This window comes from Nilaparvata lugens, chromosome 12 (assembly GCF_014356525.2).
Source record: "Nilaparvata lugens isolate BPH chromosome 12, ASM1435652v1, whole genome shotgun sequence".
Lineage (NCBI taxonomy): Eukaryota > Metazoa > Arthropoda > Insecta > Hemiptera > Delphacidae > Nilaparvata > Nilaparvata lugens.
The window spans coordinates 24085776-24101736 of NC_052515.1; the positions used below are offsets into that span (position 1 = coordinate 24085776).

At 32.5% G+C, this 15961-nt stretch overlaps 3 protein-coding genes across 3 annotated transcripts in view; 2 read left to right on the plus strand and 1 right to left on the minus strand.

Annotated features, from left to right (window-relative positions):
* LOC111054705 overlaps positions 1–15961 on the minus strand; it is a 38766-nt gene that overhangs the window by 429 nt on the left and 22376 nt on the right. The window lies entirely within an intron of this gene.
* On the plus strand, positions 118–5724 carry LOC111054704 (flocculation protein FLO11). The gene is made up of 2 exons (XM_039439239.1): positions 118–307; positions 1180–5724. The coding sequence occupies exon 2, from the start codon at positions 2264–2266 to the stop codon at positions 5012–5014; it is 2751 nt and encodes a 916-aa protein (XP_039295173.1). The 5' UTR covers positions 118–307; positions 1180–2263; the 3' UTR covers positions 5015–5724.
* Positions 12118–15900, plus strand: LOC120353876. Its single transcript, XM_039439240.1, has 2 exons — positions 12118–12368; positions 13314–15900. Exons 1-2 carry the CDS (start codon positions 12189–12191, stop codon positions 15714–15716), a joined length of 2583 nt encoding a protein of 860 aa, XP_039295174.1. The 5' UTR covers positions 12118–12188; the 3' UTR covers positions 15717–15900.

Consider the following 15961-nt stretch of genomic DNA (forward strand, 5'->3'; position numbering starts at 1 on the left):
CATTGAAAATAATTACAAAACTCGATGTACCGTAACAGATTTTTGTAATAAAATAAAAAACTTTCAGCTGCAGTACCAAGAAATGTGTTCTTTTTCTAAATAGCTTACCCAATCAATCTTTTCCCGAACCATATGTGACATCTGTAATTTTTTCAAGTATGGTGAATGATATAAAGTCTAATCTCAATGTTTTTTCGAATGTGTACAATTAATTCAAAATATGAAACAAAAATTTTTCAAAAAATATGTGAATTTTAAAGCTTTTTACCCAGTATAATGCTTGTAATTTGGATAGGCCTTCTATTTGGTAAGTAGCCTAAAGTAGTCATTCAAGTAAAGTAACATCAAGTATGAAGCTCAATATGCAAGTATCTTTTTAGAAAATAAATGATGGTGATAACGTTTTGGTAATTTGAATGAGAGTTTTGATGTATTAGTGTCCTGGAACTCCTTAAAACGTTCTATAAAGAATAATCAAAATTTACACTAGAACCAGAGATGTGAAATTTCTTCATATTAAGGTGGAATGAAAGAGATGTTGTCCGTTCCACATAATTGGAAAACTCCACAAATTATGTTAAACCAACATTTATTTTGATTCGCCTTAATAATGTGTATCTCAAACTAGTATGATACCTTTTTACATAAATATAATAATTTATATTATGGAAAAACATTCAGGATAAATTATTTTCCCACTGACAACAACATAATGCTACTTGGTAAATATAGGTAGCAGTTCATGTGAAATATTAAAGAACATTTCAATTTTTGAATAACATACTATGAAAATCATCAAATTTGAAATAAGATTTTCAAACTTTATATCAACAAATTTTACCGGATAGAATACTTGAGTTCAAATAAGTTCAAACTTATTTTGCTATAGTCTTTTTTATATGGTAAGTTTTCAAAATTAAAGAAAAGTCAATTATTGCTACAAGTTAATACTACAGTTCATGTGATTACAAAACATTTTTTTAAAGTGTGAAAGGCTAATAAATGATTTTTTACATCAGTGGAGAATAATATTTAAAAAAATGAATTAGTGATAAATGAATGTTTAGTGATAAAGGCCTAGTCATAGTGATCATAGTTTAGTGAAACAATAGCTTAGTGGAAGATTTGATTATATTTTAAGCGCAGATTCATCATTTTATAATTGTACAAATTTTACAGGTAACTTCCTCCAAATCTGCAGATGTGGCACAAATGAGATTAGCTGGTCAACACAGAAAACTGCGCCATCCTTGGAAGAAAAAGCGAATATTTCCAGTAACTTCTCACAAAATTTAGAAATCAGTGATATACAAACTGAGAAACTGGTAAGCTTACAACAACTTGAAGGAAGTGCTAAAAATGTAGAAAATTCTTTGAATGAGAATAATACGTTGGTCAGGAGTGATGTTGAATCAACACTTGGGGGAAATCAAAACATTGTGGAAAATACATCGAATGTGGAACCTATAAATGGGATCACACTTGGAGAAAATCAGAGCTTGATGGAAAATCCCTTAAATGGAAACATTACTAAGTTGGTTAAAAGAAATATAGAACGGGTGGATGGTTATTCCACATTTGGGAGAAATCAAGGAAGTGATTTCAACCCTTACAAGTTGGGAAGAAGAGAAGAGAATTTAGACGGTGGAACAGGTTATGAAGAAGATTTGGGTGAAGGAAATTTCGAGAAAATTCTCGGTGATTCATCATTGGATGAGAACGATGGAGGTGAGAGAGTAGCATCAAATTTTGCGCCATTTTATCAACCTGCAGGGAGGAGTTATTTAGGGGAACTCAGTCACAAAGTGACCAAACTCTTTGGATGTGGAGAAAGTCAAGATTATTATGAAAGACCGTTTGGTTCAGAGAATAGTTTTAGTAAATTTCGACGTCATGAAGAAAACTTGAACAATGCACTGACGTTCAGAGACATTGTTGAGGGTAATCAGCAGGCAGCGATAAGAAAGGATGCTAATAGTGTAGGAAGTGATTTGAGCTCAAATTTCCAGGAAAAAAGGAGCAGTAATGATGACAATGATGATAATTGGCTGATGAGCTCTATGGCATCTGATAAGTCAATAGTAGATGATGATCAATCATCAAACATCATTAGCGATGATGAGGAATATTTGGCAGAGAACAAAGGGTCAATGTTGAATAATGTGATCAATGATCGTAGATCAAGACAAACCCAGGAAAGGCCTACCGAAAAAATGAGCAGTCTGTAGATAAACAAGATAAAGGATCACAGGGAGATGTCAACATGATCAATGCTGAAAGTGGCGAGTCCATTTTACAGGAATCTGGGAATTTAATGGAGAATCCGAGTCCAAGTTCTAGCTTTCAAGAAAACTTTGTTCTGAAAGTTGGAGACACTTTAAACGCATCTCTCCTCACACTTCAAGAAAATTCTGGTGAACTGAGTCAGGTATCGGGAAGCAACAATAGGAAAAGAGAAGTGAACATCCTAGAAGATAGTTCTGCAGATGGAGAGTGTGAAATAATTGACAGTGATATCTCAGAGTTGGATGGAACAAGATTGGAAGATCCCAAAGTTAGTGAGGAATTTGATAAAAATCAGAGTGTTTCTTTACAAGAATCTCAGAATTCTGCTAATGATTTATTATCCAGCAATGATGGAGCTTTGGACCAAAAAAGTGTTTCAGATGAGAATCTTGATTCAGATTCTAAACCAACCAATAAACATAAGAGAAATGAAGTGCATAGATTTAAAAAGAAAATGAAAGGCCTGATAAAGAAAACATTGGAAAATGTTTTTCCCCTGAAGATGGATGATAGTTTTAGTGAACAGTCACAACCAATTCCATCAATTGACAATGGAGGAGGTATACTTTTAAAGGACTTGGATTTCAAAAATGATGAAAAAATCCCAGATACTAATGAAAAAAACAATTCGAAATCTTCCTCAAGTGTGAATGATTACAGAAACAAAGATAAAAATCTTGTTTCAAATAACGAGGATCCCAAATCACCATTGCTAGATTATTTGAAGGATTCTGTAGAAACAGAGGTTGATGTTTCAAGTTCTAACAATGTCAATGAAGCCAAATTGATTCAGGATCCTTCTGGAGAGTCAATCATGGAGTCAATAGATGGTGTCAAAACACTGAAGCTATCATCAGTGAATTTTAAAGCTGATGATTCAGAGTCAAATTTTGTTAGTGATCAATCAAGCATGGACAAAAAATTAGTAAAGAAACAAAAATCACACAATGCTGTCTCAAGACATCCTATGAGATTGAGTCACAAAAACAGACACAAAAAGGTGAATAGTGCAAAAGGGAAAATAGTTTCATCATACAATAGAAATGGTCTTCTGAAAACAACTTCTCCATCCTCAGTTCTTGATTCTGAAGGAAATAGTGGTGGTTTATTCAGTTCAAAATTGTTCATTCATGGAAAGAAAAGTCCATCAAAGAACAAACCGCCTTTCAACACCAGCAAGAAGGGATTAAAGGGGAAAGAAGATAAACTTGAAGGATTCTACCCATATGAAACCACAACAAAAACCATGAAGGTACATAATATGAAGAAAAATGATAACAAAAATAAATCAAGTATAGCAGGTAAAAAGATGGTCAAGGTGAAACTGAGTGTTTCCCCCTGTCAATTCAACAAGGATAAATATTTGATAAAAAATAAATCTGCTTCAAAAGCAAATGCCCCAAAGATTTTGAGTTCCCGCAGTGTTAAACAGGACGTAAAGCATGTGAACAAAAACGCAACAGAGTCAAGTAACAAATTGAACACAACTACCTCAAAGATGACATCAGAGAACAAATTTGATGTAACAACTCAAAAACTGATCAAGCAAGAAAAGGAAACAAACCCATCAAAAGAGAAAAAATCAGGAAATGCCTTGGAAAATGCAAATTTCTTTGACAAGACCACACTTCTATCAACAGAGTCATCAAATAATGGACAAAAGGAGAATAGCAAGAAAACTTCTGAGACAAAAGATGGACAATCAAACACTAGTTCAACAACTCTAACTTCCGTTCCTCAGAAGGAAATCAAGGATGCTTCAATCCCTAGTTCAAGGAAATCTGGTCCAGCACTGAGTAAACATCCAACGAGTGGACATCTAACAGGCAAAAAGCAAGATAGTGCAAGCTTGAAAGAAGACAGGTGTGAAGGTGATGATGATGACAATGATGATGACGAGTATGCAGATACTTGTGAAAAAAGCACAAAGACAGTTTGTAAGTCACAAACTCCAAAGGAATGTTCCACAACAGAAACTCCATGTAAGTCAACAGAAAGTAATGATGATGACGATGTATGTGACCCTTTGGAGGACGATGGAAAAGGCAATAATGAGCCAGAAGGTCCGTGTGAACCTGAAGAGGATGAAATTGACACAAAAAAATCGCCCTGTGGCACTACTGAAAAGGTTTGTGAAACAACTGAAGATTCTTGTAAAAGTACTGAGGAACCATGTGGAACAACTGCACCTCCTTGTGAAACTACTAAAGCTCCATGTGACACTACTGAGCCTCCTTGTGAAACATCTGAAGATCCTTGTAAAACCACTGAAGCTCCATGTGACACTACTGAAGCTCCTTGTGAAACAACTGTAGATCCTTGTAAAACTACTGAAGAACCATGTGAAACTACTGTAAATCCTTGTAAAATTACTGAAGAACCATGTGACACAACTGAAACTACTGTAGATCCTTGTAAAGCCTCTGAAGAACCAAGTGAAACAACTGTACCTCCTTGTGAAGAACCGACTGAAGCTCCATGTGAAACTACTGAAGCTCCTTGCACTACTCCTGCAGCTCCAGATCCCTGTACAACCCCTTGTTCTTCCAACACTGAGAGTGCTGATGAAGAAATGGAAACAGATCCACCCTGCCAGACCACACCACTATGCAAAACAGCATCCAAAAAAGGCAATTCCACCTCTGAAGTAGATAAGGGATATGTTGACAGAAATGAGGATCAAGATGACGATGACGATGATAATGAATATGATTATGAAAATGAGTGAGCAGTTTATGATACGTTAAAAAAATAATAGTGTATAGATAGAACTGCCGGTTCCTTGAAAGAAGCTCAGGACTTGCTGATCTGATTATGAATTGCCGAAGCCAAAAGTAATGGAAAGATCAGACTAGATATTATCAAGGATATACCTAGGTGAACTTCAATAGCTTCTCTAGACAAGCTTTGAGAAGAAATTTAATTTCATGAGTATCACAAAAGACAGAAATTGAGCAAAATATGGATTATTATATTTGACATATGATATGATTAATAAATTATTATTTCTCTCGTCTTCTTGTTGTTGGAATTTGAAAAAGGTTTACAGGTCTGATTATGAATTGCCAAAGCCAAAAATAATGAAAAGATCAGTCTAGATATTATCAAGTATATACCTAGGTGAACTATCATCTTCAATAGCTTCTCTAGACAAGCTTTCAGAAGCAATTTAATTTCATGAATATTACAAAAGACAAAAATTGAGAAAAATATGGATTATTATAATTATTGACATAATGATGAATAAATTATTATTTCTCTCGTCTTCTTGTTGTTGGAATTTGAAAAAGGTAAAATGTCTGGATATAAGTTGTGTAGTTGGATTTTTTTCTAATAAAGATTCAAATTAAATTAATGATAACTAAACGAATTGAAATCATGTCAAGTTGAACCCAGAAAACGAATCATCATTTTTAATATAATTAAATAAATATCTCAATGAACTCATGAGCTGTAATTCTTATCTAATAATAGGGTTAGAAGTATCAATCATTCAATACATAATCTATAAATGAAGATTTACTTAATATTCTGGCAGCATCCCTTATAGACTACATCAACGATTCCCATTGTAACAATGCTGACCGTTTAAAGTAGATTTCACTTCACAAATATATGAATCAGCATCTGAAACCTTTCTGTCGGTAATTAACAATTTGTTAAATCAATTTTTGGGGAATATTTTTCATTTAGATCCAGTAATATAATTAGTACCTGGAGATTTGAAAAATTAGAAAATCCTGAAAGAGGTTTAGTTTAATCTGTCACAAATCTTTCTCTAAACAGTTTCCAGAAATGTTTTCTAGTTTCAGATAATTATGGAGAGTACAGTTGTTAATTCTCTAACATAGAGAATTGACTGCTTTCTCTAGCATAGAGAAAACATAATATGCTTATTCTATAAGATTCTTTACTAAAATATTATTTTGCCGGAGGCAAAATCACACAGAAAGGAAACAACTCATACATAAATAATATTTTTATTAAGTATTTAACACAATATTCAACATAAGTACAATAATTTAACAGTATATATTCATGAATTCCACAGAACTTGTTACTAATTAATTATCATTTTCGATTTTCTATAACACAGCCGTTCAATCTGCAATAATATGCTTTGATATTTGACTTTAATATCAGTTTCAACAGACAATTGCAAATGAAGTTTGAATGAAAAATGGGAATGTATTGTACAAGATGTGGTACAGCAATATTATTTGATTATTTCATACTACTTATAAAATATTGATACGCAAGTTCTATGAATACTGGAAAACTGGTTGATAGTTTAAAAAGAGCCATAAATTAACTGAAAACATTCTCTATAATAATTTAGAATTTCATATTGCTTTCAAGCGTGTTTACAGTTTATTCACATTCAACTGTAAAGATTATCAGTGATATAACAATAAATTATTTTACTAAATACATACATGAGCTTCAATAAGTTCAATGTCAAGTAACGAATCGTTTTATTTCAATAGAAGCTTGAAGTAAGGATACTCAAATTTTTAAGTTTGCATCATTGTTAGAATTTACAAGGAACAAAGGTACATTGAGATTTGAGTTACTCTAGTTATCTGACAATATCACTACCATAGTTTATTATACTCAACAAATCTACAAAAATATTGCAAGTTCATGATTTTTAAAAGTTGATTCTTTCGATATTTTCTTTGATAGATTTAAAGATATTTACAGTGTTTATTGAAACATACAGTTCATGCAGACACTCAATCACTATTACGTGTTTGAATATGTTTTGAATCCACATCATTAGAAGTCAACTACTTATTCGTAAATATTACCAATAATGAATTATTGCATATTTTTAATTGAAAGATTGAGAATTATAGAGAAGAATTACACAAGAACATATAAATACTCAAATAAGTTCTCATGAGTACTTATGAAACACATTCAGTTTGATCTCAACATGATTTATATTTCAAGTCTTTTAAATCAACCAGAGCTTCTCTATTTTCAGCTATACTTCCAAGTCCAATAAATGCTTTATAATTGCTTCATAGTTTTGAATAAAAAAGTCAAAAAATTAATCATTGGAATCAAAGTTGTGGTTTAATTCCATTTAAGGTGTGAAAAATAAATTTTATATTAATACAAGAATGAATTTGTTAAATGTATGTTTAATATATCAACATATGTAAATAATATTATTGAAAATATAAAATAAAATTATTGTAATTTCCACAAATTTTAATCTAGTTATCTGGACTTCTTTCTAATTGGAGAACACAGAGATAATATGCATAATTTGGTAGAACAAAATGTTTATTTTCATTATAAGAAATAATTTTGATTGGGTTCATCAATCACGTGACTTTGAAATTAGAGGAATTTTGTAGGTTTGTTGAATAACTATCGACACACAATAGAAACAAAGAAGGTGAAAACCCAATAGTATTGATTGTCAAAAAATTGTGCATTATAGAAAATATACATGCCGACAATTTTTAAGACACACTTCAGTATAAAATATATACAGCACCACTTCAAGAAGAAATTGAGCAGGATAAAATTAGGAATTTCATATATTCATTAATTGTTAGAACGTTCATAAAATAACAATTTCCCAATGTTCAATATAAGCGTTAAGCGATTTTTAAGTACGCTTTTTATTGCAGTGGAAAGTATTGAGTAATTTTCAAAATTATTGCAAATTTATATTTTTTATTGCAGTTTATTATTGAATTTGTTAATTACATTAATAACAACATCATATCACAACCAGTCCTGATTTTACCATTGACTTTTCATATCATACAGTTGAATAGTATACAGGTCAATCAAGGGAAATGTTAACATCATTAAACTATTGCTTCATCGAATATTATTTTCTATGATAGGATTTAAATTGGAAACAATTCAAGATAAAAATAATATTAAATTATTTCTCTTAGAAATTGATCACTATATACATTATTAAATGATACATTGCAGTGTATTAATTGAGAGTTAACATGAATTAAATAAAAATCAAATTATCATACAAGAATAATCTGAATCATTAACACTGAGTTCCATAATTGAAATAGTTTTAAATAATGATGTATGATGCAAATAGTTGAAATTTCAAGATTTTTGTAGGATCTTTCAAGTGATAAATAAATGAAACTGATAAATAAATAATATTGTAGTGGATTTGAGTACAACTTAAATATATTGAATAGTTTTTTAAATGTGCACCATAATCATTAGATATACTAGTTGAACAATCAATTTCAAGAATACTCTTATCAAATAACTAGACTAGAATTAACATTTCTTACTTTCATTAAAAATATTACTACTAAACCTAATCAAGTATCATTAAATTCAACAACACATATATTTAAAAAACACAGCACAATTTTGAAATGTATTTACAAAATTTACTGGCCAGCCAGTAAAGGATAGAAGACAGAATGTAATAACACTTAGCTATTATTTAGAATAATTCATATTACATATTAATGATAATAATATTATGAAAACATCTACTGTATAATATAATATTAGTAACGATAATAATGATAGTTATTGTATATTTATAAAATAATGAAATCTGAATGAAATATATGCTTATAAAAATATTAGAATATTACGAATAGTCTTGGATAATGAATATGTGTACTCAAGCTTGAAAAGAATACAGACAGAATCGAACAATACATGGCTTCAAATTGATAGAGGATTTTATAAAAATGTTGTAACCATTCAAACAGAACAAATTAGAATTTGTATGAGAATCATCTGAATACTACAAATGTCTGTAATAATATTAACATAATGTATTTAAAGAAAAGTATTAATAAATTTGAGGAATTTATGAAGAAATGGTCAAGTACGGTAGTAGACCGGTACACATAAAAGATTGGTGATACAGTGAATATTATGCTAATATGTAATACTGCAACAAATGATAGATTTTCTTGTATTAGATAGGAAATCTATAGTCTTGAAATATGTTGAACCAATCCTCTAAATTGCAATTTGCAATTGGGAAAATTTATTGAGAAAGTCAAAAATAATGACAGAAATTTGGATGTGTTTGAAAGTATATAGGTCTGCCTACTCGAATAATTTGAAGTCGAAAATTTCAATGAAAATTGAAAAATGGTAAATGCTTTTACATACGTATATCAGCAATATGCAAGAGAAAGAGTGAGATAATAAACGGTTCAGAAGAAATTAAATTATCATTGAAATCCTGAAGTAAGAGTCTGGTTGAAAATCTGTACCAAATAGTGGTGTAGACTGATCGTATGACTCTTATTTATGGTACCGTAATTGATTTTTGAAAATTATGAAATTTCATCAAAACTTCCCAGTGTATATGTTGTAACTTATTATATAATAATTGGTTCACTTTAAATTATAAAAAAACTCATGTTGGATTAGGCTACAATGATTATTTGAAATACTGTACTTTGAATAATATATAATGTATATAATGAATAGTATATAATGTTTCATTAGAAAAGTTGATAATATTATATGAACAGGATAAAATATTGCTTTCACAGGGTAGATTGAAGAAAAGCGCGTAATCTACGCTACTTATACATTATCAACAATCAATATACATTATAATTACAACAACATTAAAATAATTTTATTCAAACTCCATTCCATATAATGGTCTACTATTATTATCAAACAAATACTATGTCTGATTTTCAGTTTATACTTTCTGTACAAAATATCATTGTTAGTATTTTTCTTTTATTATGTCACTGGAGTAAATAGATTTCAATTCTCACACACTAACACATGCACACTTCGAACGGATTATTACACTCATAATCATTCAAACGTAGGTAAGATTGAGTTCACTATGAGGTAAAAAATAGAATGTAATGCCATGAGTATAATACTACAGAGAAAATATAGCATAAGATTTATATTAAGATGATATATTTTCTCTATGGAAGTTCTTACTACAAAATTAAATAGATACTACAAAATGAGTTAGATTGATACAAGTTTTGACGATTTAGAAATAGGAAGCCAGGTTTAAATCTCTAAGTGCCGGTTGCACAAAAGCCGGTTAAATTTTAATCGTGATAAATTCCACGAGAAACAATCAGTAAAGCCGTCTTTTCAAAAATGCCTTCTCTGATTGGTACTCGTAAAATTAAAATTAATTGCGATTAAAATTTAATCGGCTTCTGTGCAACCGGGCCTAAGAAATTTTTGAAAATTGATTGAATACGAGGGTCATTCAATAAGAAAAATTACTAATTTTTAAAAACGGCTGAATTGATCCATATAAGACTTTCAGGACATTAAGTTGGCAACCTTGCGATGACATCTGATCAGTTGTTCCACCGTATTTCGTAAAAACATAATAGCAAATTGACACAGTTAACAATGGCGAATCCGCTTGAGAATAGCACCGTGGTCGAACAACGTCCTGTGATCAGATTTTTAGACGCAGAAGGTGAGAAAAGTAGTTGAGTCCACAAAATAATGTTAAAAGTGTACGGAGACCATTGTTTGTATAGTTTAAATGTTTACAAATGGGTAGAACAGTTTCAAAATAGCCGTACAAAAGTTTGTAACAATCAACGCAGTGTGTGATCAATCAAAGTTGGGACTTCCACTCTCGAATCTCGAATTTATTCGTTAATTCGTGACAATAGGCGTATCACTAATGAATTTATAAGTGAAAAAGTAAACATAAGTGTTGGAAATGTCCATAACATTATTTACAACAAGCTGCAGAAGACAGATGGGTGCCTAGACAACTCACGGACACTCACAAAGAAACCAGGCTTCAAATCAGTAAAAAATTGAAAAATCGGTATGCGACTTAAAGCTGCGTACACATATTCGCGCTTCCAACCAGCACCGAGCACGCTCCTCCCTCGTACCACCATCGAACCACAGTCGCTCCGCCCACGCACCCATCATGAACGTTACGGAAGATGTTAGATCTTCTCGCGTTCCCCGGTCGAACGACTCTTGCTCGCCGGTCGATCATCAATCGCTCTGCTGGAGTGACGTTCGGTTGCGGAGCAGAGCGAGAGTCTGTACGCACCTTTATATATATTTTTTTAAATTGTAATGTATGATGAAACATGGATCCACCACTATGAGCCAGAGTCAAAACGACAGACAATCAAATCTGATCACGGCACGTCGCTGTTCATCCACGGTGCAATTCTCAAGCGGGCTCGCCATTGTTAACTGAGTCAATTTGCGATTATGTTTACGAAATATGATAGAACAACTGATCAGATGTCATCACAAGGTCACCAACTTCATGTCCTGAAAGTTTCATATGGATCAATTTAGCCGTTTTTGAAAATAATGTGATTTTAAGAGATTCTAATTGAAATTCGCATATTTTTAATTTTTTCCTATTTCTTTAGGGTTTTTAAAAGAATTTGAAAATGCCTCCCGAATTTTCCCACCAGTTTTGTAGCCGCAGAATGTTTTTGTAGTTGGTACTACTGGCAAGATGGCTACTGAGCGGTGAAAGGATTTAGGAGCGTGGAAGGTAAGCAGCTCTTTCATTCTACCATAAATCTGTTATTTCTAATAATTTTACGGCGTGGTAACGTTTTTACATTGAGAAAAACAAGGGCTTTCAATTGGCATTACAAGTTTCAATTTATTTGCATATTTAATGAAAAAAATGACATGGTCGGCTACTGGAACCATAATGTTGGGGGTTTGCCAGTTACCGACCAACTGGTCGGGTATTGGGTATGACTGTACTTCTTTCTCTGTTGCTGTTATTGTACTGTATTTGATATAGAAAACATAATGGTTCCATTATGGCTTTATTATATAGCTTGGTTCCAATATCCGACCACTGGTTGGTTATTGGTACAAGATGCTGGTCGGGTACTGGTTCATTCAATCTATTATCAAAATATTATTGTTTTCAGATGCCCAAAAAATATACTCGTGATGATGTTGCAAATGCCATCAATGAGATACGGAATGGTGCCAGAATTCGAGAGACAGAAAGAAAATATAACATACCCCACGCAACCATGATGGATAAATTGAAAGAAAGGAGTTCATTGGATGCTAGAAAAGGGCCTCCAACGATTTTAACACAAAATGTAAGTGAAAATCATTTGTAATATTTTGAGTGTTGTTGCTGTATAGAAATTAAGCCTACTACTTTTTCAAGTCATAATTTATCTTAGAACTTCTTCTTATAAAACCTATTGTTAATTAATCATAATCTAAATTAAGCCTATAAGCAACTCAAGATAAAGCATATTGCTTATTTTGGATAGAAAACATCTGATGATTAAAAAACGCCTGTCCTAGTAGAGGCTAACACATTTTCAAAAATGTACCTAATAGTAAGATAAAATGATTTAGGCCTAGATAAATTCAAATGCCCAAAAACTATTTCTGCAACCCCTAAAATGCAAAATAATACCAGAATTTGGGTACAGTACCAGTAGTCATATTATATTTTGGGGGATGATAGGCCTATTCTCTCTCTTACCTATAGTTATAGCCATTGTAGGGCTTCAAATAGAACTGGCAGCTCAGTGTCTAGGTGTCATGTCTTAAGCCCACGTTCAAATTTTTCTTCAAATTCCTTCAAATCTCTTTTAAGACTAAAAGAATTTAAAAGAAAGGATTTGAAGCTCTTTTATTTGAAGGAATTTGATAAAAAATTTGAATGTGGACACAGGGCTTAGGAGTTAGCTGATTTTCAAGGGTGACTCATAGCCTATTATTAAACAACTGATATGGTTTATAATCAGGCCTATTAGGCTACTACATTATTATATTAAACTTTGAGTTTCTTTTCAAGTTCATGTGTAGTAATAAGATTAATATATTAACAAGTCACTTCTCTTAAATGACAATTCCATGATCAAAATCCATTTTATAGGCTAGGATATATTATCTATATTGATTAAAAATAGATGTTCAATCAATATAGATAAGATTAATATTCTATTTGGATTAGCTGGAAGAGTAAATGAGTGACTAGTGGATTTTCTGTCCTCAATGAGAATCTAATCTTTGTTTTTATTTCACAGGAGGAGGAGCTTCTATGTTTATGGCTGAAAGCAATGGCTAAAAAAGGGATTCCAGTTGAGCCACGGCAGCTTCTTGATGCTGTAGAGGAGATCATGAAGAAAGATGGTAGACAAAACCCATTCAATGAAGGAAGGCCTGGAAGAAAATGGATTGATCTCTTCTTCAAACGACATCCAGATATTTCACTTCGAAAGCCTGAAGCTCTTGGAATTGGACGATCATTGGTTACAGAAAAATCCATTAGGAAATGGCATGATGACTTGAAGCAGTACATCATTGAGGTAACAGGGAATACTGATTTGCTTGACGACCCCAAGAGAATCTTAAATGGGGATGAATCAGGGTTTCAAACAAACCCTGTAACATCTCTAGTGATAGGGCCTAAAGGGTTTAAAGACTTATACGAAGTGCGAGGCAGTAACAAAGAGTGTATAACTGTTATGGTTACATTTAATGCAGCTGGAGACATGGCACCTCCTTGCATTGTTCTCCCATATGAAAGAATACCAGCTGATATAAGTCATAATGTCAATCCTAACTGGTCATTAGGGAAATCCAAAACTGGGTGGATGACTTCTCAAGTATTTTACGGATATGTTGCCAACAGTCTTCTGCCATTTTTGAGAAATATGAATTGCACTTTTCCAATTTTGTACTTGATTGATGGTCACAAATCTCATATCAGCTATGAAGTTGCAACACTCTGCAAAGATAATAATATAATTTTGTACTCATTGCTGCCAAATGCTACCCATATATTGCAGCCAGCTGATGTGTCTGTTTTTCGACCAATAAAATGTCGTTGGAAGAAGATTGTTTCAGACTGGCAGAAAAAAACAGGCAATAGAATAGTAACTAAAGCTAATTTTGCGCCATTGGTAGAAGATGCTCTTCAAGCAGCTACAATTGAAATTTTACAGAAAGGATTTCGAAAGTGTGGAATTTATCCATTCAATAAAGATAATATTGACTTCAACAAATGCTTGAGCCATAGTTCCAGAGTGGTTGAAAAACCATGTCAGTTCAAGACTGAACATCTATTGTTTTTAGAATCAATGTCATCCTCTTCTCGAATTCGAGAGTTCCGCAACAGTGGTGAAGAATGGCAAGGAGATGATTCTGCTAAGGAATTATTTTATGTATGGAAGAAGATAAAGAACTATATTATGCAACAAGAAAAATCTCAGACGATTGAGTGCTCCAGCTCTGACAACAACAATAATTGTAGGCCTACTACAAATGCAATTACAAAAAGTCTTGATGCTCCATCTTGCAGTCACCACTCTGTCTTGCCTCAAGAAGAGCTGAATAGAGATCCTGACCCAGACAATTTTGAAAAGCCAACTCTAAGCCAATCAACATCCAACTCTTCCAATTTGACACAAGGAGCTCCTGTACTCTCCGCCTCAAACAATCTCAATGTATTATCCAACAACAAGGATTCAACAGGATTCAGCTATTTACAAGATGCATCTCAATTGGATGACACTGATACACCTGAAGAAAATAATCCTAACTTATCAGTAAATAGCAGCGATCCCGATCTTATCAGAATAGTAGACTTTTTACAAGATGAAGGCGAATCTTTTGTATTGGATATTAGTATGAATAATATGACAACTGAGGAACCTTGCAACACCAAATCAATCTCACCTACTCAAGCTAATCAATGTGTCACACCCACATCAAATAAACTTTTGAGTGAAACAATCAGTCCAGCCTTTGGTGACTGCTTACTATGGCCCACTGAGTCTCCTGTAAAAAAGGGAGGCAAACTTAGAAAGAAGCTGAAACTTCCGGATGCTGTAGGGGCTGGAGCATGGAAGGATTATTGGGAGAAGCAAAAACGTATGAAGATTATCAAAGAGGAAAACAAGGCCAGGAGACTTCAAAGGAAGAAAGAGAAGGAAGAAGAATTGGAAAAAAAGAGAACCCAGAAAAATAACAAACAGGTGGGCCGACAAATGAGAAAGAAAAAAAGAAATTCAGAAGCTTTCACATCATCATCAGAGGAGGAAAAAGACGAAGTTATGGAATTTGAAGACAAATCTGATGAAATGGAACTCTCTTTATCAAGAACTCCAACACCAACCGAGGAAATCAAACGGGAACCAAGGGAAGGGGATCATGTTCTTGTGAAATTTCCTTTTGATGGGGTGGAAAAAGAAGCAAACTATGTAGGGAAAATTCTAAGTATTGGAAAAAGTGGAATCTCAGTGTCATGTATGCGGAAAAGTAAAAGATATGAGAACAAATTTATTTTTCCTCAGGTCCAAGATACCGCCACTATCAACGAGGACCAAATAATTCACATTCTGAAACCTACAATAATGAAAGGCACAAGGAGACAACAATCATATATTTCATTTGATGTTGATCTTGATAATTTCAATATCAACTAGCCTGATTCACACAAGAAACTCCAATTCATGAAAAAGAAACCTGTATTAGGCCTATATCCTTTTTCAAGAAAGCATTGCCAGTTTTTGAATTTATATTTTTCATCCAGTTAATAAATTTATATTTTTAACATCCAGTTTTTTTATAAAATGAGAATTGTGTTTTGTCTTAACATTGTGTGAATATTAGCTAAAAGCTGGAATGAATTGGATAAATATTATGATGACAAGATTAACAATGAAGGATA